The 27,616-nt window shown below is 32.7% G+C and overlaps 2 protein-coding genes across 2 annotated transcripts in view; one reads left to right on the top strand and one right to left on the bottom strand.

The window, feature by feature from the left end:
• The window catches only part of LOC108910012 (tyrosine-protein phosphatase non-receptor type 9), a 143,409-nt gene extending 134,285 nt beyond the window's left edge, over window positions 1-9,124 (top strand). The window contains exons 6-9 of the mRNA XM_018714499.1: window positions 701-1,141; window positions 3,655-3,884; window positions 4,141-4,348; window positions 6,000-9,124. Coding sequence (XP_018570015.1) covers window positions 701-1,141; window positions 3,655-3,884; window positions 4,141-4,348; window positions 6,000-6,229 — 1,109 coding nt within the window. The 3' untranslated portion in view covers window positions 6,230-9,124. The remainder of the gene's footprint in view (window positions 1-700; window positions 1,142-3,654; window positions 3,885-4,140; window positions 4,349-5,999) is intronic.
• Window positions 9,125-12,696: 3,572 nt separating this feature from the next.
• The window catches only part of LOC108910020 (sorting nexin-27), a 31,944-nt gene continuing 17,024 nt past the window's right edge, over window positions 12,697-27,616 (bottom strand). The window contains exons 2-8 of the mRNA XM_018714513.1: window positions 25,696-25,798; window positions 25,414-25,630; window positions 18,884-19,077; window positions 18,649-18,799; window positions 16,726-16,886; window positions 16,272-16,640; window positions 12,697-14,484 (exon numbers count right to left, since the gene is read on the bottom strand). Of these exons, the coding sequence (XP_018570029.1) occupies window positions 14,416-14,484; window positions 16,272-16,640; window positions 16,726-16,886; window positions 18,649-18,799; window positions 18,884-19,077; window positions 25,414-25,630; window positions 25,696-25,798 (1,264 nt within the window). The 3' untranslated portion in view covers window positions 12,697-14,415. The remainder of the gene's footprint in view (window positions 14,485-16,271; window positions 16,641-16,725; window positions 16,887-18,648; window positions 18,800-18,883; window positions 19,078-25,413; window positions 25,631-25,695; window positions 25,799-27,616) is intronic.

Here is a 27,616-nt window from a genome sequence, read left to right as displayed (position 1 = left end):
TTTATATTATGACGCTCTGCTTCAGGTCTGTGTGGGTCTTTCAGATGTCTTAACATATTACAGTTAGTTGTAGGAATGTCACAACCTTTAGTGACTGGAATTGTTTCAAGTCGAGCATATAAAATTGTCAGACTGAAAATGTTGATCGAGAAGTATTTGCATTCTATATACACATTTTTGGCTTGCAATTTTTGTCACACTGTATGATAAAAGGTAAAAAATAAAGTAAAATGATGAAAGTTTTGATATGTATGATATTGTTACATAGCGGTGCTGGACAATGTCTTTTTGACTTACTACTCTCTTTTCCATATTAAAAATAAATATCCGTTTGTATATTTTTTCATATTTCAAGTTGATGAAGGTGCTTTTGGTAATTTTTCTCTGCATTGTATACTTAGACAAATTAACTAAATTATGTGAACTATCGTAAACTATTATCACTCGCAATAATTACTTACATATAAAATTACATAGTTAAAATCACGATTACATGTTAATTGATCTTATAATGTAACTAAACTAGTAATAACGACATCATCATTGAACTATAATATGGAATATGAAGTATTATAGGTTCTAGTTCAAGAAAATTTCCAAGGTAAAATTTTCAAAATATATAAATACCCGAGATATTTTAAAAATCGATAATTTATTCTGCCGTTGTGACGAAAACCTAAAGTTTAATTCCTCGTTCCAGATGGCAAGACGCCGTCCCCCCAGAAGCGCATAGGCACCCCCAACGACATCGACATCGGCTCCAACAACGCGGTGGACAGCTGGGCCGAGGAGGCCAACCTCAACCCGCCCAGCAGCGCGTCCAGCGGCTTCTCCGACGACGACTCGTTGCACGGCGACGGCGCCGCCCTCACCATGGTGCAGCTGGTGGACTACGTGAGGGACAGGGGCAGGTCGGGACTCATGCAGGAGTACGCGGAGATCAGGCTGAGGCCGCCCGACGGCACCTTCAACGTGGCCAAGTCCAAGAACAACCTGCCCAAGAACAGGTACACCGACGTGCTGTGCTACGACCATAGTAGAGTGATCCTCTCGGAGGTGGATAACGATAAGGACAGTGATTATATACACGCGAACTTCGTGGACGGGTACAAGCAGAAGAACGCCTTCATCAACACGCAAGGTGAGTTCTGGCGGGTTTTGTACGGCCTCGGGCTGATTTAAAAGCAAAAGTGTAGCAAGTAGTTGGCCGTGGAAACTGTAAATTTACAGTTACCAAGACACATCCATAATTTTATTATAAAAAATTGTAGTTCCCATTCTTAAATATATAACATGTAATTGTAAATTTATGTTTATAATTGTAAATTTTTAATTATAAATGTAAATTTACAATTATTGTTAAGTTAAATCCAGAAATTTGCAATAAGAAATTTTAATTTTAAATCTTAAATATAAAATTTAATGTCATATACACATATGACACATTAAAATTGAAATTTTCAATTTCGGATCAATTTTTTTTAATTCTGTACTAAAGTAAAAGTTTCAAAATTCAAGTGTCTATGACTCATTAATAATTTTTTCAAGGATATTTAACAAAAAATATATATTAGCATATCATGTTGATGTAAGTGTAAATTTACAATTATAATTGTAAGTTTACAATTATCATTTATTTTCATAAAATTTAATGTTATTTTTTTAAATTTTAAAACAAATTAAAAGTGCTCTGCAAAATTAATGATTATTAATGATTTATCATCAAGGGTATTCAACGTAAATGTTAGCATATCAACAGTGCTAATTAGTATAAGTGTAAATTTACTATTATAATTGTAAATTAACACTTAGGTTTAAATTTTCGTTTTCATAAGGGAAATATTATAATTATTATCAAATTATATGCCTAAATTTACAAAAAGAAATTTTAACTTTTAATCTTAATTTAATGTCATTTGTGAAAACAACTTCAATAAAAAAAACATATTCAATGCGGATCAAATTTTCTAATTCTGGACCATAATAAGTATTTCTAAATTAAAATGTCTTATACTGGTTTTTAAGAATATCCGACAAAGAAACATATGTTAACTTATCATTGTCATGTTAAGAGGGCTCTATAGTAAATAGGCAACCAGCAATACATTTTTATAGATTTTATTACACAGTTTGTCTAAATATGAATTAATGCACAAATAACAGACTTTCCCCCATTTTAACGCAGATTTTCTATAAAATGAACTTAGTTTGAAACTCGAATAACTTTTTGGTATAAAGAAATTTGTAATTTACGATGCTGAAAAGCGACAAATTACAAATTTCTTTACAACAAAAAGTAATTTGAGTTTCAAACTAACTCCATTTTATAGAAAATCTGCGTTAGAATAGAGGAAAGTCTGTTATTTGTGCTAATGCTCATATTTAGACAAACTGTGTAATAAAATCTATAAAAATGTATTGCTGGCTGGCTATTTGTGATAGAGCCCTCCTAATATAAGTGTAGATTTACAGTCGCCGGGTTATTTCCGTAAATTTACAATAAAAAATTGTAATTTGTAATTTGGGATATAAAATTTAATGTTGTCTGTAACCATGTTCATTAGACAGCAATATTTTGGATTTGATTCAATATTTTTTAAATTTTAGATCAAAATAAGAGTTTGGTTCAAAATGATTTTTTTTTTCTTCAAGGATAATCAATAAAAATGTCAGTATATCAACACCTCGAATTAATACAATTGTAAATTCACTATTATAATTGTATATTTACATTTATTAGTTAAATTTGCATATTTGTAAATTTATGAGTTAGTATATAAATATAATTATACATTTTTCTCAACTTTACAATTATCAGGAATTGTAACTTTCAGTCTTAAATATAAATTCTTCTAAATATAAATTTACAATTCTTACCAAGTTATATTCATAAATTTACAATAAGATATTTTGTGTCTGAATTATAAAATTTAATGTTTTTTTATGTAATATCCTTAAAAGGCAAAGTTTTGGGTACGGATCAATTTTTTTTTAATTCTGGGCCAGATAAAAGCGTACCTCAAAACATTGTCTACACCTTATTAATGATCTTTTCAAGGATATTCAATTAAAAAATATGTTAACATGTCATCACTGCTAATTAATATCGGCCTAAATATATAATAACTGTTCTGTGAGATTTCATATCGGCTTGTTTACAACATACTCTCCCAAAAATAAAATGTTACACGTCAGTTTGATGAGAAACTTTTTAAAATGTGTTATTTGCAAGCAAAAGTTATAAAAAAAATTTAATTGCTTCCCCTGAATGAATAATTTTAAAAAAATAATTAAAAAACACGTGAGAATTCAAATTAATTGTACCTTGTGCGGGTAGTATTAAAAATCTTATTAAAATAAAGGAATCGTAATATTTTACCAAATTAAAGTTGCATTATTAATTCACAAAATCTTTATGAATTCTTCTCATGGACATGTTACATAATTGTTCAAATATTAACGTCATTGTATTAAAATAACTCCAAATAATAAGCGGATGTGGGCAATTATTCTAATCAGTCTGTTAACAAATTTTGCATAGTGATTTTACGAAAAACTTTGAATACCTCGCGGACCTGTTCCTGTGTCCCCGTTTGCCAATTTTATGTAAATTCGATCTTCCGGCCAACTTCAAGCAGGAACTTTTTTCTGTAGGTCCCCTGCCCAAGACCACTCCAGACTTCTGGCGCATGATATGGGAACAACACACGTTAGTTATAGTAATGACCACCAGGGCGATGGAGAGGGGCAGGCCGAAATGTCACCAGTACTGGGAGCCGGAAGTGGGGAGCGAGGCGACCTACGGTCACTTCACGGTTAAGACGGTGACGGTGGAAACCGAACCGGACTACACCGTTACCACAATCAACCTGACAAATAGTAAAGTACGTATCTCGCATTTAGTTGAAACTGACGGTTTTTGACAAAATAAATTGATAAAAAATATTGGTACATGCGAAAAATTTCATAATTTCAATTAATTAGAGACAGCAGAATTGATTCTAGTTTATTGAAATGGCGAAACTCACAAACCACTAGGTGGCGCTGTAAGATATTGCAAATTATGATGATTTCTTTAACGATTTATTAATTGAAAAATTGATAAATGTAAAAAGGGTTAAATATAATCGATATTTACAGACTGACGAAAGTAGGGAAGTGTCGCATTGGCAGTTCACGTCGTGGCCGGACTACGGGGTGCCCCATTCGGCCAAGGCGATGTTGGAGTTCTTGGAGCGGGTCAGGAGGAAACAGGCGAGCATGGTGAACGCCTTAGGTGATACGTGGGCGGGGCACCCTCGGGGTCCTCCTATAGTAGTACATTGCAGCGCGGGCATTGGTCGGACAGGTAAATTTTGCTCTTCACTTTTTTTGTTTAAAAAAAGAAAACATTTAAATTCAATTAAAATAAATACTATATTCCTTAATTTCAATACACATTACATTCTTTTCTATTTTGTATTTAGGTTGTATTATTATAATTGTAATTTTACATTCATAAGCGTAAATCTACAATTATCAAGAGACAGCGATAAACTGACATTCAGAAATTAGAATTTTTGTTCTTAAATATAAAATTTAACTTCACTGATGTAGGTGACTTCATTAAAAAAAGGAAATTTTGTATACGAATTATTTTTTTTATAAATCTGGGCCAAATTCGTGGGCGTGCTTCAAAATTAAAACCATTTGTACTTTCAGTGATTTTTATCAAGAATATTAATGAAAAAATATGTTGGCGTATTGTCACTGCTAATTAATTTATTTATAAGTGTAAATTTGCAGTTATAATTGTAAATTTACATTAATATGTACACATGTAGGCAAAAAAAAGTATCCAACTTAAAACTTTTAATGGGATTTAATTATTGAAACTAATAGAACCCTTTTTTATAACGCCATCATAAATAGTTTATGTCAGAAACTTTTTATTGTCTACAACAGCGTGTTTCAAAATGTATCCAAATACTGTGAGCAAATTAGAGTGTAATTCTCGTAATAAATAATGTTATATTTATATGGTGCTTTCTCGATAATTCGGTCAGAGTTACACAAACTTAATATTATTTACTTTTTTCTGATTAATATTTACCATTACTTCATTTTTAATGAAGATATTTTTTTACCTATTTTTATTCGTAAAAATTCTTCAAAAGGCTTCAGTGGCCTTTATTGACTGCAAAAACGATTATAACTTTTTTGTTTGCAGTTTTTCAAAAGAACTTACACAGCTTAATCCCAAAGATCATTCGGAAATCTTACAATAAGGTCGTCTTGAACTAACATTAACTGTTTTTTAAGAAAACAATGCATTTAATGTTAGAGACAACCTTAAAAAACTTTTTAAGTGATGATTTTGTGGAGATCGGCTACTTTTTAAGTTACATACTCTGTCTAACATTGAATTATACCCTCAATATCTAGTAAATAGCTAAAATTATTCATTAGCAGCATCACATACAGATTAGTAGGTCACTTTGTCAGTAGGTGCAATGTACTGCTTTTTGCCAGTAGGCATTGAGTAGCAATGGCATTCAAGATATGACATATACTTTGTAGGTTATATCTCCACCCACAAACACTAAAAAATGTTACATTTATTTATTTTGAAATGTAAACAGTTGTAAATTGGTAATATTACCAGAAAAAAAAAAGAAAAACAATCAAATATAAAGCTGAGAGCTGCCCTATGAGAGTGATTTTAAATTAATGTAAGGGATGTTATTCCCTTATGTTTTCTCAAATATTAATTATCATTATTATGTTTAATTCTTGAAAAATTGAAAGTATAGAGATAATGATCAATTTCATTTTCAAATTTGAAAATATGGCAAAATGTTGACTGATTAAAAATTGTTTTTAGGTTAACTCTATTTCAAAAAACTGTCAGAAATTTATACTTATCATTATTTTATGAGTAGAATCGCCCCCAAAATTTTTCGTTTCCATTTTCCGCACACGCTGTATACATTTACAAAACTATTTGTCGTTTTCTCCAGGTACGTTCTGCACGCTGGACATCTGCATCTCCAGACTGGAGGACGTCGGCACCGCGGACATCCGCGGCACCGTGGAACGGATACGATCCCAACGAGCTTACTCCATCCAAATGCCAGACCAGTACATATTCTGTCACCTGGCCCTGATCGAATACGCCCTGATGAAGGGCCACCTGCAGTCCGCGGACCTGTCGGGATTCGACCAGGGCGTCGAGGACGACTCCGATTAGATAGATAGTATTTTGGAAATATAGATCTAAATTTAAACAAAAAACGAGAACTTTTATAGTTGCTTTATTAAGATTCCGATTCACAAATGAAACTAACAAATTGGGACGTGACGAGTGTCGCAGGCGAGGGAATGGAGGGGATAAGCGGACGGTGGTGGGACGTTTCGGGTTTATCGGTGAGGTCATCGATAGATTTCGTCGGGATGTTTCTTTCGGCGCAGTCTAGTGGAAGATTTTTCTTGTTCTGTTCTGTGGTTCCTAAATTTTCTCCGAAACGTTAACACACTTATGGTTTTACTGAAATTCGTTGTGTTTAATGTGGATATGTCTATAGAATTGTACAGGATCTGATGAAAACACAATATCTTTGTGGTTGTAACTTTCCGAGAAAGTAAAAATGGCTCGCATCTAATGCAGTAGAAAGGAGTTTTGACTTTAAAATTGTGAGTGAGATGACTACAAAAATTATCCTCAAAATAAATCTTTGGTTTTTATCTCGGTAATGAGAAATAATAGGTTCTCTACAAATGGCTACGTATTTTTCCAAATTTCGAACTTAATTCTTGAAGAGCTGCTAAGATGTAGAATTTTTTATGCTTGCCTCGAGAGAACTAAAAACATTCTCATTAGTCCTGACTGCTAGCTCTCTCCTTTGTATGGTTGCATACATAGTAGGAGCTAAAGCAAGGTCACCAAAGTAAGGGGTGATCTGCCAATATGCCGATTTTAAATCGATGGTGTAAAAGTAACAGATAGTAATGTCGTTATGTACAATTTTAAAGCAAAAGAACTTCATTTAAAAATTCAAAATTACTGTTTTATGAAAGTGTCCGTGGCGCTGAGCTAATAACCTGCCCGAAAAAATCTATTTTCAGTTTTTATTCAAAAGTTGAGATGAACATTTTTTTAATTTATGGAACATTACTTTATTTACTGTTTTTTCATGAAAAATTTATATTTGTTAGCCAGATTCTTTTTATAACTTTGTATGGAAGGGTATTTGACAAAGTCGAACCAGGTTGGAATCGAGGGCGGAGCAGACTTTCTTCCGTTATTCTATTTTTTCAAAGCTTTTTATTGAAAATTGGATATTTACTAACCAACATTCTAGTCAAAATATATTAAAACAATGCAGGTAATTTACGTACCCACACTTCCAAAAAGAAACTTTTCGCCCTACAAATTATTTTACACACTAGTCATTTCTATGTGCCTGCCATATATTTTGATGGTAATTTTTCTTAACTTTTTCTTAATTAGTTTTCAATTTTAAGAAGGATCGTACCAAAAATTCTGCACCATATTTAATATTTCTATTATAGACCCATGTCCTGGTCATGGTGTTTATGCTTTTTCGTTAAATATGAAAAATGAAGTTCCATCAAAACCACTACATTTGAAACAGCGAAATTTAAAAACTAGACTTGAGAATAACTTTTGATGCAAAATATGCCTCGGAAGACGTTCTAAATAACTCACTGCAGGTTTGCGAAATGAATTCATTGCACCAAGCATGGAGACGCATCCACAATTTATAACTCCGTGACTGTGTTGTCGAGATACGCCCACTCTGAGACGGTCAGTCTATAAAAGAAATTGAATCGGTTTTCCACTAGACAAGCCAAGCCGAAGTGTTATTATTGTTTCAAATAAAATTATTTATTTAATCTGTTGAAAAACTAGTAACGTTTTAGTAGTCGTTTTTTGTGGTTTCTCAGACCCACATTTGCAGTAAAACGTCGCGTTGCGTTGGGGACTCACGATGATTTTATGTACGGTTTGAGTTCTGGGAACGGTTTGTAAACGTGTAAATAATTTTTTTTTTTTAGAATGTGATGGAAATGTGTACTGTGGTTGGTTAGTTGTTAGATAGTATCGGAGTATAATGTGATTCTGTTAAAAGTATTTTTCAAGCTATTTTTCTAGGAGATGCCCTAGGTTTTATTAGGAGTATATATATTACAATTTTTGACATATCTTCCTTCTGTAACAGGTTGTCTCTGGTTTTAAGGCCCGCAATCCGGCGGGAACGGGCAAACGTTGAAAGTGTACGCGATCGGATTGACATACATCACAAAATTCGACAATAGTGTATATAAATTAGGCCTAAATGTTTTAGTTTTGTTTGAGTGGAAAAACTAGCAGAATAAATTTTTGGAAGCCGAATTCCGATTATTTTTCCGTGCGATGTTTGCCCGGTCTCGACGTCGAAACTTTCTCACTTCATAAGTGTTTCCTAGAGATAGATTTTGCGTCGATCCCGCATCTCGCAAAATGTATCTGTTAAATGTATGTTTTCCCTTTATTAACTACTTACGAAAAGTTAATTATTAAAATGTAATAATTGTATAGTATCGAATTAAAAAAAAAATCTATTTGTTCAATGGAACCTGACACTTAAATCTATACGAAGACTGTCCAGTTTTTAAAATGTCCAATTGTTTCGAGATTCGTTTCTAAGGCTCACGCGGGGTGTCCCGAACTAAGGGTAAACGAATTTAACGGCGGAAGCACTAATCATCATAAAACGATTTGCTGCGGGAAACAAGACATACATTTTTTTCAAGAGGAAACTGATGTTAAAACGTGGAGATTGAGTTTTATCGGTCAACTTTTCATTAAGTTATTGCTATGATTTGAAATGCTTTAGTTCTACGAATCTTTGATATGTTTCAAAGGCGAGTTTTTGAAAAATTGCAAAAATAATTTAAATATGGTAGATTCTTAGAAGTTAACGCGTCTCTTGCCACAGTGAAAAATGGAAAAATTGAGAACTGATCCCATCAAAAACAAGCAATGGTCGCACTTGTAGACAATGTAATGTCATTCATTTTCCTTTAAAAATAACGTAAGTTCAGAAAATTTCAGTTCCATTGGGTGCCATTTTTTAAATTTGATACAAAATGACGTTTTTCCCGTGTAATTTAGAATAATTGTGGCTCCTAAGTACGTAAGGATTTATAGGAATCTTATTTGGACTAGTATTACACGTTAAATTTTTTTATCGTTAATTTGGGACGCCCTGTACGGTGATTTTAATTAAAGTGTATCTGAAAACCCCATATTGTTAAAAGTTACGATAATTTAATCCTTAAAATTGCATTGCTGAAGTATTATATATTGATTATTTATGAAACATTATTTTTAATGTAAATATTGTACCTTATTTCTTAATATATGACATGCTTTTTAAAAAACTGTTTAAATTTAAATTCCTCGTTCTGTTATCGTTTAAGCCTGAATGGAAATAGGTTGGCGATATATGTTTGGAAAGGTAGGTAAATATTTAAGAGACACGACTAAAAATAAATCTAGGAATGTACTATTTTAAAAAAAAAATCGCCCGGGGAATATTTTTAGTCAGAATACTTTGTTTTAATATTTTGATTTGAAACAAGACGACCACCCCTTGGTGGGTGTTTTTTCTTCACTTCCTTTTTATCCACCTGTTATATCACATCAGGTGGATTTATATTATGTAATTTACTTAAAGTAGGTCAATTTCAAAAGTCGTTGACTCTGAGATTCGCATGCTAAACACAGTGCTTTAAAAAAAGTAGTAACAAATGATTGATGAAATGATGATGAACAACATAGACATTGCATTGACAAAAAATGTATATATCGGAGTTATACTTGATTTTATGAAATTATTTTCGTTGCAGTGTCTGCCACTGCATCGGTTTCATACAGTTGGTTTAAAATGTTAACTGGCAACACTGATAAGTGTGCACATACAACCAAGTTGGGAAGCTGAAGAGAGACAATTTGGATAACATGATATTACTTTCAGATTCTGTCAATCATACAGGGTGTTTGGTAAGTTGATGCATTCCTTCCAGGAGGTAATAATACAAGTGTTTTGTGATGTTAATTAATATATATTCCAGAAACGCTTAGTGTTAAAGTTTTAATAAAAAAATGCTTATTTATAAATATTGCGGAAACCACTCAGAATATTTTAATTAAATTTTTCAGGCTTTGACAGTTATCAAACAATACATGTTTTACGATAAAAATATTGCTTTCAGTTTCACCAGTGACATGCGCACAGGCACATCTGGATATATTTAAAGAAAAAAATGATACGCCACGTATTTTTCTTAAAATAAAAATTTTTTTTGAATTAAAAGCGTTAACATTGAACCGTGTTTGATAATGACGGTTTGACGTTAGACGTGGATTTTCCTCAGCCCAATAATAAGCATTATGGTACTTGGTAATCCCTTCTCGATTAAAATTGGATCTGCGACACCCGAAGACGCCTAGCAACGACGCATACACTCGTCGTCGGATCTTTCTGAAAAGTTCTAAGAATGACTTTTGTCATTAGGGCCTTAACGTGCAGGAGCTTCTATGTGAATTTGCCTGTGGTGTACAGTTCCCGTTTCACTGACCATTCGAGAATGACGCTGATATTCTCGATGTGCCTCAGCACCATTTCTGTCATAAAGTCCATACATGTAAACAATATCTGCAGATTCAGCAATCGGAAACGCAGCCATTTCAGCAAAAAAGTCGCACAAGTAAAGTGAACTCACTCGAAATTACGTAAAACACACAAAACAGGTTGAGCTCTTAAAACTGCTTCACACTCAAACACTCAAAGTGACAGCTATTATTAATTTTGTCAAATAACAAAAACGAGTGCAGAGCCAACTTGCTAATTTCTGTTTAGATAGTGAATAGTGAATCTAAAAACTGATAAAAAATTTTTAGACTGATCTTAACTGCAATTTTTGTAATAAAATTGATATAAAAAAAAAGCTGAGTGAATAATTTCTGCTATTTTTCAAATTATTGAAACCAAATTACGTCATGCAATAAATCGATTTTAATTTTTTTTCCCCGAAAACTGTTGTGTCATAAGAAAAACAGTCGAGATACCTTTTCTTTTCCAAATTAAACAAGAAATTCAAAAATAATTTTTATTTTAAAAAAATCAGTGGTGTTTCATCTTTTTCTTTAAAAATATCTGTATCCTATGCGCACGCCACCGGTGAAACTGAAAACGATACTTTTATCGTAAAACATGTATTGTTGTCAACTGTCTAAAGCAGGGGTCGGCAAGTAATTTTAGGTGGGGTCCGACCGAATACTTTTGAAAATTTTTAACGAGGTCCAGAAAAAAAATTGATATTTCTTATTTTTTTATTTGGACTCAAATTTAATCTGCTTACTAACCATTAAGAACTCAAAACACTCACACAATTGTAAAATACTAGAAAAAATGATAAGATTGGCACTTAAACGTAAAAAACATTTTTAAAATAATTTATTTGAGAAATTAATACTTTCAAAAAATTTTTGGCAGTCCAGTATTTTACCTTTCGCGGTCCGGACCTGGACCGCGGTCCGCCAGTTGCCGACCCTTGATCTAAAGCCTGTAAAATTTCATTAAAATATTCTGAGCAGATTCAGCAATATTCATAAATTTGCATTTCTTATATTAAAACTTTTAACACCCTGTAGATCAGAAACTAAACATTTTCGGAATATGGTATATTAAGAAAATATATCACAAATCACTTGCACTATACTATACCTGCAAGGAATGCATCGACTTACCAAACACCCTGTATACTATTACCCCAAAAAACCGACCTCCACCCCTCCACTTAAAATTAAACCCTGTATGCAGGGTGTAACTTTAAGTGGGGGTCAGTTTTTTTAGGGGTAATAGTATGTGTTCTCCTGGATACGAATCTAAAATTCTTTTTTTTTTCAATCAAATAGTTGAATTATGAGTTTTTTAAAATGCACTTTAATTCTTGTGTACGTCGCCACTGTACTATTCATGCATTACAAAAATGAATTGAAGGCAACCTACAGTGCATGTGAAGGGAGATAGTACGGGTCAACGGTAATGAAGCAAAAGAGGTTAGTTCTTAGGCATTTGAATTTTAAGAGCAGTACATTGAACTGTGAATTTAAATGTTTTTCATTATTATTAAATTCCGTATTCTGAGGTCCACAGTCGAAAGTGGCAGATTACACATCTAGGAGATTATGCTAGATTTTAAGGCCAATACAGTAATGTTGTATAGGAACAAATTCAGAGAAGAATAAAAATCATGTGGTACACAAATTTTTTATTTTTGTGTATTTGATTTATCATTATCGATTAATGCTAGAGTTTTTTACTAGGTTACTTGTTAAGTACTGTTTGTGTGGTGAACACCCACTCAACAATAGTAACGAGCGCCAAAGAGCATTGTGCATGCACTCCGATTAAAGTGCACTGTTATTTGAGGTTACACTAGCTTGTCCAGCGGCGAGGTACGAAAATTACTAAAAAAAAGGTTAATAAAAAAAGTTTTTACAACAGAATTTGAAAAAATAAACTATTGATACTGGTCTCTACAGATCAAAGGAAGGCTCTGTATAAATATGATCCCCACTTAAAGTTTCACCCTGTATATTCTGCTCGAAACAAGGACTGAGGTAAGGGGAGATAAAAACAAATATTAATACTTCATAATTTATTTATTTTCGAATTTGGTGCATAACGGCCAGAAAACTCCATTATTCCTCTACGAAAAAGGTAAATTTTTAAAAATATGTGAAGGGCATTCCGTTTAAAGCCTCACATTTCGATATCTCAAAAATCAAGAGATCTGAATTCAGCAAAAAAGTGAACCACATGAAAACCGTCAAATTCTTAGCGCTTTTGTAATAAAAACAGTTTTTGAACAAAAGTTATCACAACCTTCACCTGACGTCGCAAAAAATTCTCGGGTTTGCTCCATCTAGTTTCATGGAGAGCTCAACGCTTTTTTCGAACTTAGACGCCTCGCTTGGTCTTCGAGATGTCGGACTGGGGAATTTTAGTGGAACACCTTGCACACATTACTCAACACAGATATATATCTTATCAGGGCAACACTATTAGCCTTTTTATACAAAAAAGATCTGATAGGATATAGAAATATAATACTATCAAATCGCCTACATGTAAATAAGTCTGAGCTAGTAAGTATATAAATATTCTCTATAAAACTAAAAATCGTAATTTAGTGCAAACAAAATCCGGCAATGGCCGCTTTGAGAATATAACAAAATATAACACAGCATACAAAGAGAGACTCAAAATCCGATATACTGCGAAGCCCATTATTAAAAATAAATGACAAAAACCATACAGTCCATAATTTATAAAAAAAAGTAACTACATCAGCACCTCGTGAAATGGACATCACAGTATAAATAAAAGCAAAATAAATTGTACATATAATTGGAAAGAAAGAATGGAAGAAGAGCTGTTTTTCTTTGTTAAATAATTGACAGGGTGTTTGAAAAGGATCAGCCGCAACAAAATCGAATATACTATAAGTATCGGAACAATCGTCTTATACACTAAGAAAACTGTTTATTTGAATACCCTAACATTTATTACGATCCATAGAAACCAAACGATAAATATTTGAGAAAAAATACACTGAAATAGTTAAAATTCGGTGACATTCAAGACAAATACACATTTTTAAGTGCGTATACGAACGAATTGAAAACGTTACAGGCAGACATATAAACGAGGCGAAAGAAATTCTTGGAAGACTGAAACACTCGTGTATAACCATTATTTCTGCTAATCAAACCGGAGTAATCCCTTCCAAACACTCTGTATATACAATAACGAATGACATCGGGCTGCGTACGACTCCAACGGCAGTAGAATAATACCGATATGAATTAAGAGAACCATAACCCTACTTTTTTTTAACTACAGTTTTTCAAAGTACGTGATCGTGCTACGTCTAAACCTGCCTAACTCGGGAAAGTTCAAAACAACTGCCGACTACAGTTAAAACAAAAATTAAAAAAAAATTGATATACTATATACAATTTGCCTACGTTTAAATGTTTCATTTGATCTCTATCACACGGACGATAATTATGAATTCTACATTTCACGAATCTTACCGTTTCCACTAAGAACAGAACAGAAAAACGCCACAGATCGTGCATAACATGTTTCTTTTTCTAATAGTAATTCTAAATGGCCTCCTTTAAAGCTTCATAATAAGGTAATAAAAAATAGATAAGAGTATATAATACACGTTACATCACATATATATAGTAGGTTTTGAAGGGACTACCGTATTTTTTTTTTAATTAGAATTTTTTACACAGTGTAATTGATTATGTATTTACGAGGAACCTATTCGGACGACGGGTGGAGGGAATCATTCGCCCGTGTCCAGCCATTTGCTCTCTTCTATGATTCTCTCGAAACAGTCCATTAAGTAGGTGTACTGAAAGAAAAATAGTGCACATTCAGTTCAGTCTCTCCAAAATGCTACAATTTCAAAATCGAATGGACCCGATTTTCAAAAAAAAAATTAATCATATTTTGATATCGAGAAGCAGTTTTTAGCTTTTATTTCTTCTCAAAAATTGATCTTGGGACTTTTCCCTTATCTCCTACTTTGTTTGTCGAAAACCGCATCTCGATATCAAAATGTTTTTGCCTCAGAATGTTTCTTCATAATTACACTTGTGATATTTGAACTACTTTTTGTCTATCTCCCATTTTGTGTGTTGAAAACCGCACTTTGATATCAAGATGTGGTTTTTTACTTAATTTTAATTTTTCTCAATAAATGAGTTCAAGACATTTGACTACTCTTTGTCTCTCTCCTGTTTTGTTTGAGAAGGGGTTTTCGCTTTTTAATTTTGGTCAAAGATATTTGAACTACTTTTTGTCTATCTCCCATTTTGTGTGTTGAAAACCGCACTTTGATACCAAGATGTGGTTTTTTACTTAATTTTAATTTTTCTCAATAAATGAGTTCAAGACATTTGACTACTCTTTGTCTCTCTCCTGTTTTGTTTGTTGAAAACCACAATTCAATATCGAGAAGCAGTTTTCGCTTTTTAATTTTTCTTGATCAAACTACATTTTAACTACTTTTTGTATGCCCCAAGTTCTTAGTTGAAAACCAGATTGGATATCGAAACTTGGTTTCTGCTTTTAAATTTTTCTCAATAATCGAGATTGGGACATTTGAACTACTTTTGTCTAACTTCCAATTTGTTTCTCTAAAACCGTACTTCATATCCAGATGTAGTCTCCTCTATTTTCGATTCGAAAATAATGACTCGTGAGATACATCTTGATATCGAGAAGCAGTTTTTTACCTTTTACTTCTCGAAAATTGACCCTCAGAATTTTTCTTAATAATCAAGCTAGGGGTATTTGAACTACTTTTTGTCTATCTCCAGTTTTATTTTTTGAAAACTGCACTTTGATATCAAGAAGTGGTTTGACTATTTTTTCTCCTCAATAAATGAACTCGAGACATTTGACTACTTTTTGTTTCTCTCCTGTTTTGTTTGTTGATTGGGACGTTTGAACTATTTTTTGTCTATCTTTAATTTTATTTCTCTAAAACCGCCGCTTCATATCCAGATGTAGTCGTCTCCATTTTCGAAAAAAACGAATCATGATCTTGATATCGAGCAGTTTTTTTACCATTTACTTTTTCTCGAAAATCAAACGTGAGACTTTTCCTCGATCTCCTATTTTGTTTGTCGAAAATCACACCTCGATACCAAAATATTTTTGCCTCGGAATTTTTCTTAATAGCTCAGGGTATTTGAACTACTTTTTGTCTATCTCCTATTTTTTTTTTTTTTTTTGAAAACTGCACTTTGATATCAAGAAGTGGTTTCTGACTTTCAATATTTGTCAAGCTTTCTGAGCTCCAGACTTTTGGCTACTTTTTGTTTCTCTCCTTTTAACTTTTAATTTTTCTACACAATTGAGCAAAACATTTGAACTACTTTTTGTCTATCTCCTGTTTTGCTCGTTGAAAACCACATCTCGATATAGAAATGCAGTTTCGACCTTTTAGTTTCACTTGATAATTGAGCATAGGACATTTGAACTACTTTTAGTAAATCTTCTTGAGAAATACCCCCAAAAACGTCGAAATTGGCCCATTGCATCTCAATTTTTTAATTTGAAAACAAAATTTGAAAAACTTAATAGCACAAATTTTTAAACGGAACAAAAAAAAATGTCAACTACTCTACTCACATAAGGCGTGAAGATCTTCAGCCACCGCGGCGTCTTGTCCTGCCTGTTGTACTTCAAGCAGAACGCCATGCCCTCCTCGTCGATCTCCCACTGCCTAACAGAGTCCCACTGCAGCGCTACCACCTGGCTCTCCGGAGTGCCATCCTCCCTGCAAGCATGTAGTTTGATACCGGCCGTACCCAGCGATAAAATAACGTGGCCGTCCTTGCGGGAATCGCAGGCGCAGTGCGGGAAGACCACTTCGCCGTAGCCGGGCAGCTCGCGGGCCAGTTTTAGGTACTCCGCGGCCCTGGTGTTGTCCTGCAAGGCTTTCAGTTGGTAGAGGCGCTCGCCGGCGTGGATGTACCCGCGGTTCACCTCGTCGACGGCCTATGAAAACAGACAAATCAATAACGGATACAAAATTTTAAAGCGTTTTAGTTATAGTTGGGTGAGCTCAGCATAAATTACTTACCTGCCAAAATATGTATGAAGTCGCTTGGGTGTCGGACATTAGGGTCAATTCCTTGTTAAGGGAGAACAGCCATTTTCTAATACTCAAGCAAGTACTGGTTGCCGTGCTATAGTTCTGTATATACAGGTTGTGGGGGTACTCGTTCGGTTGCAACTTCCTCTCTGAAAAGTTTGATAACAGACACGTTTGTTAAACTAACAAACTTTAACATATAAAATCTATCGCCTATAACTATTTCTTTGTGTTATTTTTTGGTACGTTTTGAAACGTACAAACACCTAAATTCCCACTGACCTTTAAAATTTTCAGCGTCGCTGATTACGAACCTGAAGTCAGAATTGCAAAATTCGAAATGGTAGATTCAATGTGGTGAATAAAACAGAAAAAATATTGGAATTTAGAAATGAAGAATGTTCGATAAAATATCGAAAATCTGCAACCAGTGGGAACTTAGGTGTTTGTAATCTGATTCTCCTCTTTTTTGAATTTTTGCCTGATGCTATTAAAATTACGAATACCGACGAATATGTCAAACTAATTAATCAATTTAAAAAAACAATTTCTTGGAGAGGAAAAAAGATATTCGAAAGATTTAAATAATTTTTGAAGAGGAAGAGTACTGCTTTCAGATGCCATAGTGAGTTTTGTGGGAAAAATTACCTCATGATGTAACATAACGTTAAATGTAACGAAAAAATGTCTTTCGGCACTTTTAGATTATCTCTAAAACCTGATGTGACGGACGTGAAAACCTTCGGGGAAGTATAGTCCAATTTTTGGTCAGTTACATTTTGTGGATATTTGTCAAATTGTATTATCTATTTTCTCGGTGTGCAATATTTAAAACTTCTTTCAGTGTGGCAGAAATACCCAATTAAGTAAAAAGATATTAAAATCTCGCAAAAAATTTGAATAAATTAAACTTCTTCGTCAATTTTGTTGATTTCTGACAGAACTGACAGATCACTAATTTGGTTATTTGAAATCCAAAAAATAAAGGCTTATTCAGAAAACTATAGAATTAACAAACGATAAAATTTAAAAATTCGTTCAAACGAAATGTAAAAATCGAAAAGAAGTGTTGAAAAAATATTTAAGAGGAAGGAACATAAATTTAGAAATCTGAAATAAGAAATGAGACTTTCGGATTGCCAGAAATATTTGAATTATTACAGGATGACTAACAATTAATACATTTGTCGTAAATTATGATGCAGAATAATAAAAGATGCCATTAAACTTTGAAAAAATTCATATTTTTTTTGTAATACTCCGTTGTAATATGAACAGCAAACTCTATTTTTGTGATTTTATCAAAACATATTTATATTCCCCGTAACATGCACTAGGCTGAAAAATTGCAGAAAATGTCAAGGGAGTATCATTCTAGTTAAAAAAATAAATGTCGAGATAACAGAAGTAGAACAAAAAAAATTGTTATCTGCGAGGCCTAAAATCTTGTTTACCATTTTAATTGCATAGAAACATTTCACATTAAATAAGTATGTACCTATTTTCTTTCAATTTTAAGTTTAGTTTTTTTATTTTTGCTAAAACGCATTTCATGATAACGGCAACGATATTAGATAAAATTAAAGAATTTCATGTAATTGGAAATATTTTGCTCATAAAAGTTGGCCACTGATTAAATGAAACAAAAATTACACGGTTATGCTTAAAAACCAAACCATAAAAGCAGGTTTATTGTCACTCCTGAAATAAATATAAATTGATTATCAACGGGTTTTTCAATATCTCTTTCAACGGATTCCTAGTCCAAATATAATTGCACCTCAGTACTTTTCCTTTGTACATATATTATTTATTTCCGCAACAAAATATTTACTCGTAACCACACGAAATATTCCAAAATAAAAAAATTCCGCAATAATTATATTACATTTCAAATGTGACAAAACTTACCAAAGTTATATTCGACGATTTCAAATAAATAAAAATAATTGGACACCTTCTTGCTCATCCCAACTTTCTTAACCACCGCATCGTACACCTCATCCGCATTAGCACTCTTCTTAAGCGATACAGTCACTACATCTCTATCAGGTAATAATACCTGAAAAAAAAATTCACCAATCAAAAACCGTCACCATAATAATAAAACAAATCGTAGATTACATTACGTTCTGTTAAAACTTACTTTTAAGTCGACAGGGCTGCTGTTGTTCTCGTCGTCCTGATCGGTGAGGAAATCCTGCATCACATCCGACTCGGCTATCACGCGAACAGCACACACCCTCTCTAAATATTGCTCCAAGCCCCTTCTGCGAGCGTCCAGCTGCTGCTCGCTCAGAGTAAAAGGCCACTTTCCCGGCAGTTTAGGGAATGTAAAACCTAAGAGATACATAAATAGACGTCTATTAGTAGATCAATAATCAAGTAATAAGTGAAGAAACTTAATTAGGTACTATTTTATTTATCACATTTTATGGAAATTCCTAAAAATAATCTGTACGTGCTGAAATAATGATTTCAACGAGATTCACAATTATCGACTTTTTACATTTACAATGTTTGTCGGTTCTTTTATTAAACAACCTATAATAATTATTAAACACGTCAAAAACAAGAGCTCGAAGAATGTATTTATCTCGACCTCAGATCATAGGTAGAAATGACAGAAACCAATGAATAAAGTGAAATTATATTTATTTATTTTTTTTATTTTGCTTTCCCCTGAAAAAATATGGTGTACTTTTTATTTGGAAGGTTTAGCAATTTATGATTAATTGTTGATATCTGCTGATAATCTGAGAACTTAAATTAGTAAAATAAAATAAGATTAATGTGGTAAAATTAAATTACTATCAGCTGTAGAGTTGTCCCTGTTTTAAAATTACCTAGTAGTTAGAACGTCTACATTTAGTAATAAATTATTAAATTCAAATTAAATATACAGGGTGTTTCGCATAAGAATCGACACAGAGCAAGGACGTGTAGTGAAGCCCAAAATATGGTGCTTTAACACAACTTACTTTTATACTAACCCATGAAAAGTTATAGACCTTAAAAGTGGGATTTCAAATTTCCAATAAAATCAATATTTCACTTTACTTACTATACTTTAACTTAGAAAAATCAAATTTGGTGCATGGTGTGAGTGTACCAAGAGCATTAATCGACAGAAAATAGAATTCAATTGAAGCATAAAATGTGACAGAATTTTTAATTTATTTAATAAATTTAATTTAATTTATTTTTATTTTATGGGGAATTTAATTCAAACATTTTTCTTACTCTTGTTAGTTTTCAAAAAAACTTCGTCGTTTTCAACAAAAACATGAAAAATAGCTGTTTTATATTGACAATTTATTGATCATGATTCATGAAGTCGCTTCAACAAGAAATTGGACAAGTGTAATACACCAAATCTGCTGTCAAATAACTTCATGAATTTATTTATCAAGTTCTTGACGAATTAGAGCATGTTCTAATTTTCGTCAATTTCTTTGTGAAGTTCGGAAGTACCAACCCAACAGATTTCCAGCCTCAGATCAGTAATGAGGTTATGTTATTGGAATATGTAAATAATTGTGTAGCATCGTACTAGTTTTGCATTGTTTTTACTGATTTGTTACTTACAAAAACTAATGTTTATATGATATGTGTCAGAACGGTACCACTGTTGTATCACTACAATCATGAGTGGAAAGGTGACAATTTTTGAAATTTATTTGCTTCTTTGATTCATTGGTAGAACTGATTCATACGTCAAAAAACTTGACAAAGTCTGTAGCAGTGTAAAACCACACTGTTTACCAATAAATTCGTGAATTAATTCATGTAAAACAACTATAACCAATATGCAGTACGTATTGTAACTGTTACTTAAAATCATCCGAAAATTCAAAAGTTGGCTATGAATTTAAATGTCAAACTTGAGGATCGAGAAAAAAAGTCACTACAACTCAGATTGGAACATTGATTTATGCATAGTGGAGGTCCCCCTCATTTTAGTAATATTGTTAGACTTTTTAAACCACCACCAAATAATTGGCCACAAGTTTGACCTCCAATATCACCAGACCTCAACAAATGTGAATTCTTTTTTTGGGGAACGTTAAAAGTATTTGTGTATTCCTCGTCAGTTGCGTCTCGAGTAGAATTGTGGAATCGCATTACTGATAAATGCACATTCATTAGAAACAATCAGCAGTTACTGGATAGAGTAGACTTCAATTTTCGAAGAAAAATAAATTTATGCCTGAGAGAAAACTGTGCTCATTTTGAACAATTGCTATAACTTATCAGTGCAAATTGTATGTTATTTCTGTTGTTTAAGTTGTTTGTTTTTCTATTAAATTATTATTATTCCAACTTTTTCTTGATCGTCACCTTTAAATTCATAGTCAGCTTTTGAATGATGATTTTAGTATAAAAGTAAGTTGTGTTAAATCACCATATTTTGGGTTTCCCTACATGTCCCTGATCTGTGCAGGTTCTTATGCGAAATACCCTGTATAATTTCTGTATTTTTATTGCCCAATAAATATTAAGTAATCTGTAGGTTTTTGATCGTAGAAAGTATATAGTTATATTACAAAAACTTATTTCGTTTTTTCTTATCGTCTTTACAGCTGTGAATATACTATTTACTTACCAATGTAATAAAAATAACTACATTATAAATTAACAGTTTACAAAAGACAATAACAGTTTTAAAAAAGAAGTAAGTTCTACACAAACTATGTATAGCCGATTTAAATCTACCGCCCGATTTACTTCTGTATGTCAACAAGAGATGGCGAAAATAGGTTTGTCGGTAATACATAGAATGTGGAATTCTATATTACAAATTTTTTTACAGTTACATAAATATATGATGCACTAAATTTGCAGATAAACTGTATACTGGAAGTGTGCATGTATTTGTCTTCACAGTTGCTAGAAAAATTTTTGTTATGCGTAGACTCTCAAGAACATTTTTTCGCAAAGCAATTGAAAATAAAATCGACAAAGTACGCGTAAAATGCCTCGGCAAAGAAAAAGTTATAAAAGAACGAAACACGACACTACGTGGCTCCGTTTTACATTTTTTAAATTAAGAAAAATTAACTTGAAGTAGAAATCGCTACCCATTGCAAGAGCTATCCTTATCTTGCCAGACAACTGTTTACTGTTTACCTATAGAGACACTTTAATTTTACACACCAACAAACGTTGTCCGATCCGGTTTTAACACGAGGCTATAAAACCTTGTTTATGCAGTAACTTATGCTTAAAAAAAATTCTACGCTACCACTTTTACTACATACTTGACGCGGTTGTGGAACTGGAAATATTAATACATATAAGATAAAGCAAGAACCACTTTTATGGGAATAATAATCCTTTCAATGTTATGGAAAGAATTGCTAATTTAATACAAAGACAAAGAAATAGGTTTAGGATATCTTCTGATTAAATTATCTAATTCTCACTTCGAAAAATTAACAAAGAAGGAATACAGGGAAATAACTATTTAAATTTGCCGCCGCTTTGCACAAAAACGTAAAAATCGTATTACAGGAATCTTTAATTATTTTTGTGAAAAGGTTAGTCCCAAGCCAAGAACTAATAATGATACATGTTTTAGTGAACTTGGGTGCAAATTTAAAAGTGGTAGAGATTTAACAGTTCATTAATACTAGTATGGTTAGCAATTAAGACCTCGGCTTCTTCTTTTACATTTCAAGATGAAAGAAAATGCTAGCTTTTGCTGTAAGTAATAACAAGTGTTATTATAACCACGTTCGTTGCTGACGTAATCTAGTGTTTTCTGCCCGCGATGAACGCCAGCATAATCTCTTAAAACCGTAGCTTTAAAATCAATTTCTTTTATTATTCGCAAATAGCACTACTTCAATTACACTAGGTATATGGTTTATTTTATCACACAATTCTAACACGTGTAACAAACACAAAAATAAATAAAAACCGCCAGTAACTCCAAGTTACCTCTGAAATACAAAATAATATAAATGCTAATAAATTGCGAGGTTATGTTTTATCTGCTTTATTTTGTGAAAATGGTGGGGAATCGCCAATTTGAGACGATAATAATAAACAATTTTGACGTTGGCGACATAAAAAATTCGTAGTTTGAGGGAAAATCTCCAAATTGACAGGACGACGTAGCTGTGCTCGGGCGCATGCGTATAGCCAATAGATTTTGGGACCTGCGCAGATTCTATGACTATGATAGTCCGGGAGATCATTGAAAAGGCGTGCTTATACCTATTTTAAATAATTACAGCAATGTCATGTTCATTATTCCGGTTCTATCTGATAATGGGAAGCTACACTCTTACTAGTTATTAAAAACGTCTTGGAATAATAATATAATTCAAATAAACCCCATTAAATGAAGAAAAAATAACAGCAATCTCAAATTAGCTTTATAAAACACTTAATAATGTAACTTACAATTTTTTAAAGGGAAAACAAAATTAAATCAGATACTGCATTCAGTTTACATATAAGAAATTTAAAAATACGAAAAAATATAGGATACTCTTTTTTTAAGAGAGTGGTTACGCCATCTGCTAGTGATTGTTAAATGACGAACTATTTAAAAATGTATTTTACAAAAATAGCCCAGTCATTATAGACATGAAAGAGCCTGTTTCGGGAAAAAAATACTATTAGAAGTTTCTCTGCGGAATAATGTTCGGAAACCTGTTATAAATAAAATATCAAAAAATCAACTCGAGGCTAGTTGGGAAACTTTGTTTTAACAGTGGTCAAAGTTATGGAAAAGTGGTTTTTTGACTCACGAAAAAAAGCTATTATTCATAGCGAAAAAAAGTTCATACAAAAAAGGTAGGTATTAAATAAGCCTATAAAATGAAAAAAGTCCGATTAAATTCCGATAATTTGTTTATGCACAAGAGCTCAAAAATGGTCGAAAATTGCCGTTTTTTTCAATTGCTAATAATTAATGCAATTTTCATCGCAGACACTTGTAATTCAGGATTTTTGAAGCTTTTTGCACCCTTAATAAGTGGTAAAAATTTCAGCCCAAAAACTTCATTAGCTTGGCGTTGGCGGAATTTGTTATCTAAGAAGATGCTATTTTCAATTCATTTTTCCCAAGCTCACAGGCGTTGTAGGGTTTCGATCATTAGTTGTTTTTGTACCTAAATAGTTGTATTGACATAGGCATTTACTGAGAATTTAGTTTTTCAAATTTAATTTGTTTAAAATTGACTGAAAAAATGTTAATATTTATTAAATTGTTAAGATAGGTAATTATTATAAAATAAAATAGTAACCTCTTTACTTTAGTTTTCTTCGAATTTAAAAAAAAATCGTTGTTGTAAGTTGATTAGAAGCTGAGATAATTTTTTTTATTTATTTAATCGCAGTGACCTTAATTATTAATATTAAGAGCCGAAATTTGGAGAGAGTATACATTAAGAGCTATATTTTCATGTCCTACATTAACATTAAGGTGAATTCAACTATTTAATTTCGAAAAAGAAGATAGCGGCGATGCGTTCTATTACTTGGTCTAGCGAACGAGTGGGGAAGGCGAGGCTTAGCATGCGCGCTTAACGATGTAATAAATATTAACATTTTTTCAGTCATTTTTAAACAAATTAAATTTGAAAAATTAAATTATCAGTAAATGCATATGTCAATACAACTATTTAGGTACAAAAACAACTAATGATCGAAACCCTACAACGCCTGTGAGCTTGGGAAAAATGAATTGAAAATAGCATCTTCTTAGATAACAAATTCCGCCAACGCCAAGCTAATGAAGTTTTTGGGCTGAAATTTTTACCACTTATTAAGGGTGCAAAAAGCTTCAAAAATCCTGAATTACAAGTGTCTGCGATGAAAATTGCATTAATTATTAGCAATTGAAAAAAGCGGACAATTTCGACCATTTTTGAGCTCTTGCGCATAAACAAATTATCGGAATTTAATCGGACTTGTCTTATTTTACAGATTTATTTAATACCTACCTTTTTTGTATAAACCTTTTTTTCTCTATGAATAACAGTTTTTTTACGCCAGTCGAAAAACTACTTTTTCATAATTTTGACCATTGTTTTAACAAAGTTTCCCAACTAGTCTCGAGTTGATTTTTTGATATTTTGTTTATAACAAGTTTCTGAACAATATTCCGCAGAAAAACTTCTAATAGTATTTTTTTCCCGAAAAAACGCTATAATGATTGGCCTAAAATTGCAATGTGAATACCTTTTCTCCCTTATCTGATAACTTTTTAAGCTCTACACGAAATGTTACCTTTGACAAGATAAAAAAATGCAATTACTACAAACAGTTATTTTAAATATTCGATGGACATTGACTTAGTCATTATTGTGTAGTGACTATCGTCACTAGGGCCGCGCAAATTTTCCGTACGCATTATTTATTAAAATGCAACAAATTAATTGTCTACAATACAACATCATAAACACTATCGGATAACAACATCCGCACAATAAGAACGGCAACAGCATACTAGCGTGACATGAACGTGAAAAGCATTCTGAGGCAGCGGCTCGCGCATGTCTCGGTTGATCCGCTTGGCACGCCACTGAATTGTGGCTCTCTCTGACAGGCCTAATCATCACTAGTATTTGCTCAATCTGCGTATCTTATTCATCGATGACTTTTTTTAGGCGTTCTAAGCTTCACAACCAAGAAATTTTTAAAAGCAATCACCCAACTCACCCATAAACTCCTTCTTCAGGTCGCTGTGCAGCTTGGCGAACTCCCTGTACCTCCTGGAGCACAGGTGCCTGCCCGCCATGTATATGTTGAAGGAGACGTACCGCTCCCCGCCCCTCTCGTTGTAGTGGTAATCGGGGATGCTGATCGGCAGCGACCTCTTCTCGCTGTAATCGTAGTACACCTGGCTGTCGTCCGACGGTTCCAGCCGTTCCGCCTCCTAAAATGGCCCGTTTTAATGGTAAAAGACGTGCTGACAGTTAGGGATAGTTACCGACGATTTACCTGCTGCGTCACCGATATGACGGTGAGGGTGAGCACGTCTCCGCCGGACTTGATCAGGTCCACCACCTGCTTGTGGGTGGCGCCCTCTACGTTCACGCCGTTCCTGCAAAAAAAAAACGGTCGTATGTGTGATTTGTTAGGTAAAACCACATACTTCTATCCTATACCAAAGAGAATAAACTAATAAGAGTTTTCACATAATGTAATTTCCTATCTAGCAAGTTCCGTTTTTTTTTCGACGATTTCTGTTGTGCCTGGCGCACGCGTAGATCTACACAATTCATTCATTAAATGAACATTTGACATTGCCTTTCCGATCGGACGAGAATACAGGACCGGCTTCGCCACGTCCGATACTGGCCTAAATGTAAGGATTAAATTTTGAAATTGGGCAATGTAATAGGTTGAGTGTTTGCATCATAAAGTCTTAATATTATAAACTTGATAAAACATAACTATTTACATACCTTGAACTTGTTTATTATACGGTGAATTTAAATATCTACCATAAAAAACAGCTGTCAGTCAGAATATCCATAGCTCAATAAAATTACCTATAAAAATACCAACAAATACTTTTAACTACGTATTTTAAAGAAGCTGCCCACCAAAGCATACACGTATACAATGGTGTATTTATGGTATAACATATTTGTAACTTTCATAGTAGATATTAGGTTTAAACGTTTTCATACTTTTTCGAAGTTTCCCTACACTTCAGCAGACGATGTTACAATATCCTGCCTTTCCTAAGAAGAGCTAATCAGCATATTCTACGACCTAAACAAGAAACATGGAGCAGCTTTTAAAAATTGTCAACAATGCACATGTTACGATCTGATCGGAACACATATACATATTATCATTTGTTGAACTCTATCGAACAAAATTCAGAAGTAAGAAAAACATGATCGTTAGTAGATAAAAAAACTGATCTATAATAACTTATTTATTTTAACAAGGGAAATGCTATTTATAAGTACTCTTACATTTTATATAGTTGGTTTATAGGGCTATATATTATATAAATACTATACATCCTACATCCTACTATTGAGTTAAATATAGCTAAAGTTAAACAAACAACATTTTGCGAAGCCCTACTTAACAATTAATGATTTTCCCCACACACAAAAGGTTTCACGAATTATTATAAAACTTCATTTTACAACTACAACTTACAAACCTACAATCATCCTAGATTTATTTAACATTTAGTTAAGTGTTTTTTTTATTATACATGTAAATTTTTAAGTTTTTGAATTTGAATAGGCTTTCCTTGCCTTAACTGGAGATTTGTTTGCTTCAATACATGATAAATTTTTAACCGAGTAAAAAGTGACAAAAAGAAGTTGTAAGGAAATTTTTTACAAGGATGAGGATTAAATATTTCTTTTAATTCATTTTTAAGTTTGTAAATAATATGAAAGCAGAAAACAAGATACCTAACTGTTATAATGATTTACCAAACGTTCACTATGATTCATAAAACGAAAAGACGAAAACCAGACCTGGCAACGAGATGCCCAACTAGTGTCGACCTTCTCTTGTTTTCCATTTCACTCATTTGCGTGTCTCCTGTTGTCNTCTTTAAATAGTGTTTTCCGCAAAGACAAATAATTTCAAACATTTAATAACTGAATAATCTAAAGTTTATCAAATAATAGGAATGTTATGTCATGCCACCTGAGTATTTTCAAAGACGCCGCAGTAAAACGAATAAACAGGTGCAAGAAACAATCAAACCATCAAGATTTTAGGTACTGAAATCTACGAAAATACTACCTTTTTTATATATAACTCCACATGTAAATATTCTTACATTTACTTCCTTAGTCCTACATATAAAATTGTTTACTTTTATTTATAAGTACGTGAAAATAATTCTTAAAATGTGGGGTTAGGATAAACAGAAAACGCA

This window comes from Anoplophora glabripennis, unplaced genomic scaffold (assembly GCF_000390285.2).
Source record: "Anoplophora glabripennis isolate ALB-LARVAE unplaced genomic scaffold, Agla_2.0 scaffold407, whole genome shotgun sequence".
Taxonomy (NCBI): Eukaryota; Metazoa; Arthropoda; class Insecta; order Coleoptera; family Cerambycidae; genus Anoplophora; species Anoplophora glabripennis.
Note: the sequence above shows the minus strand (reverse complement) of the source record. Positions and strands in the feature narration are given on the sequence as shown.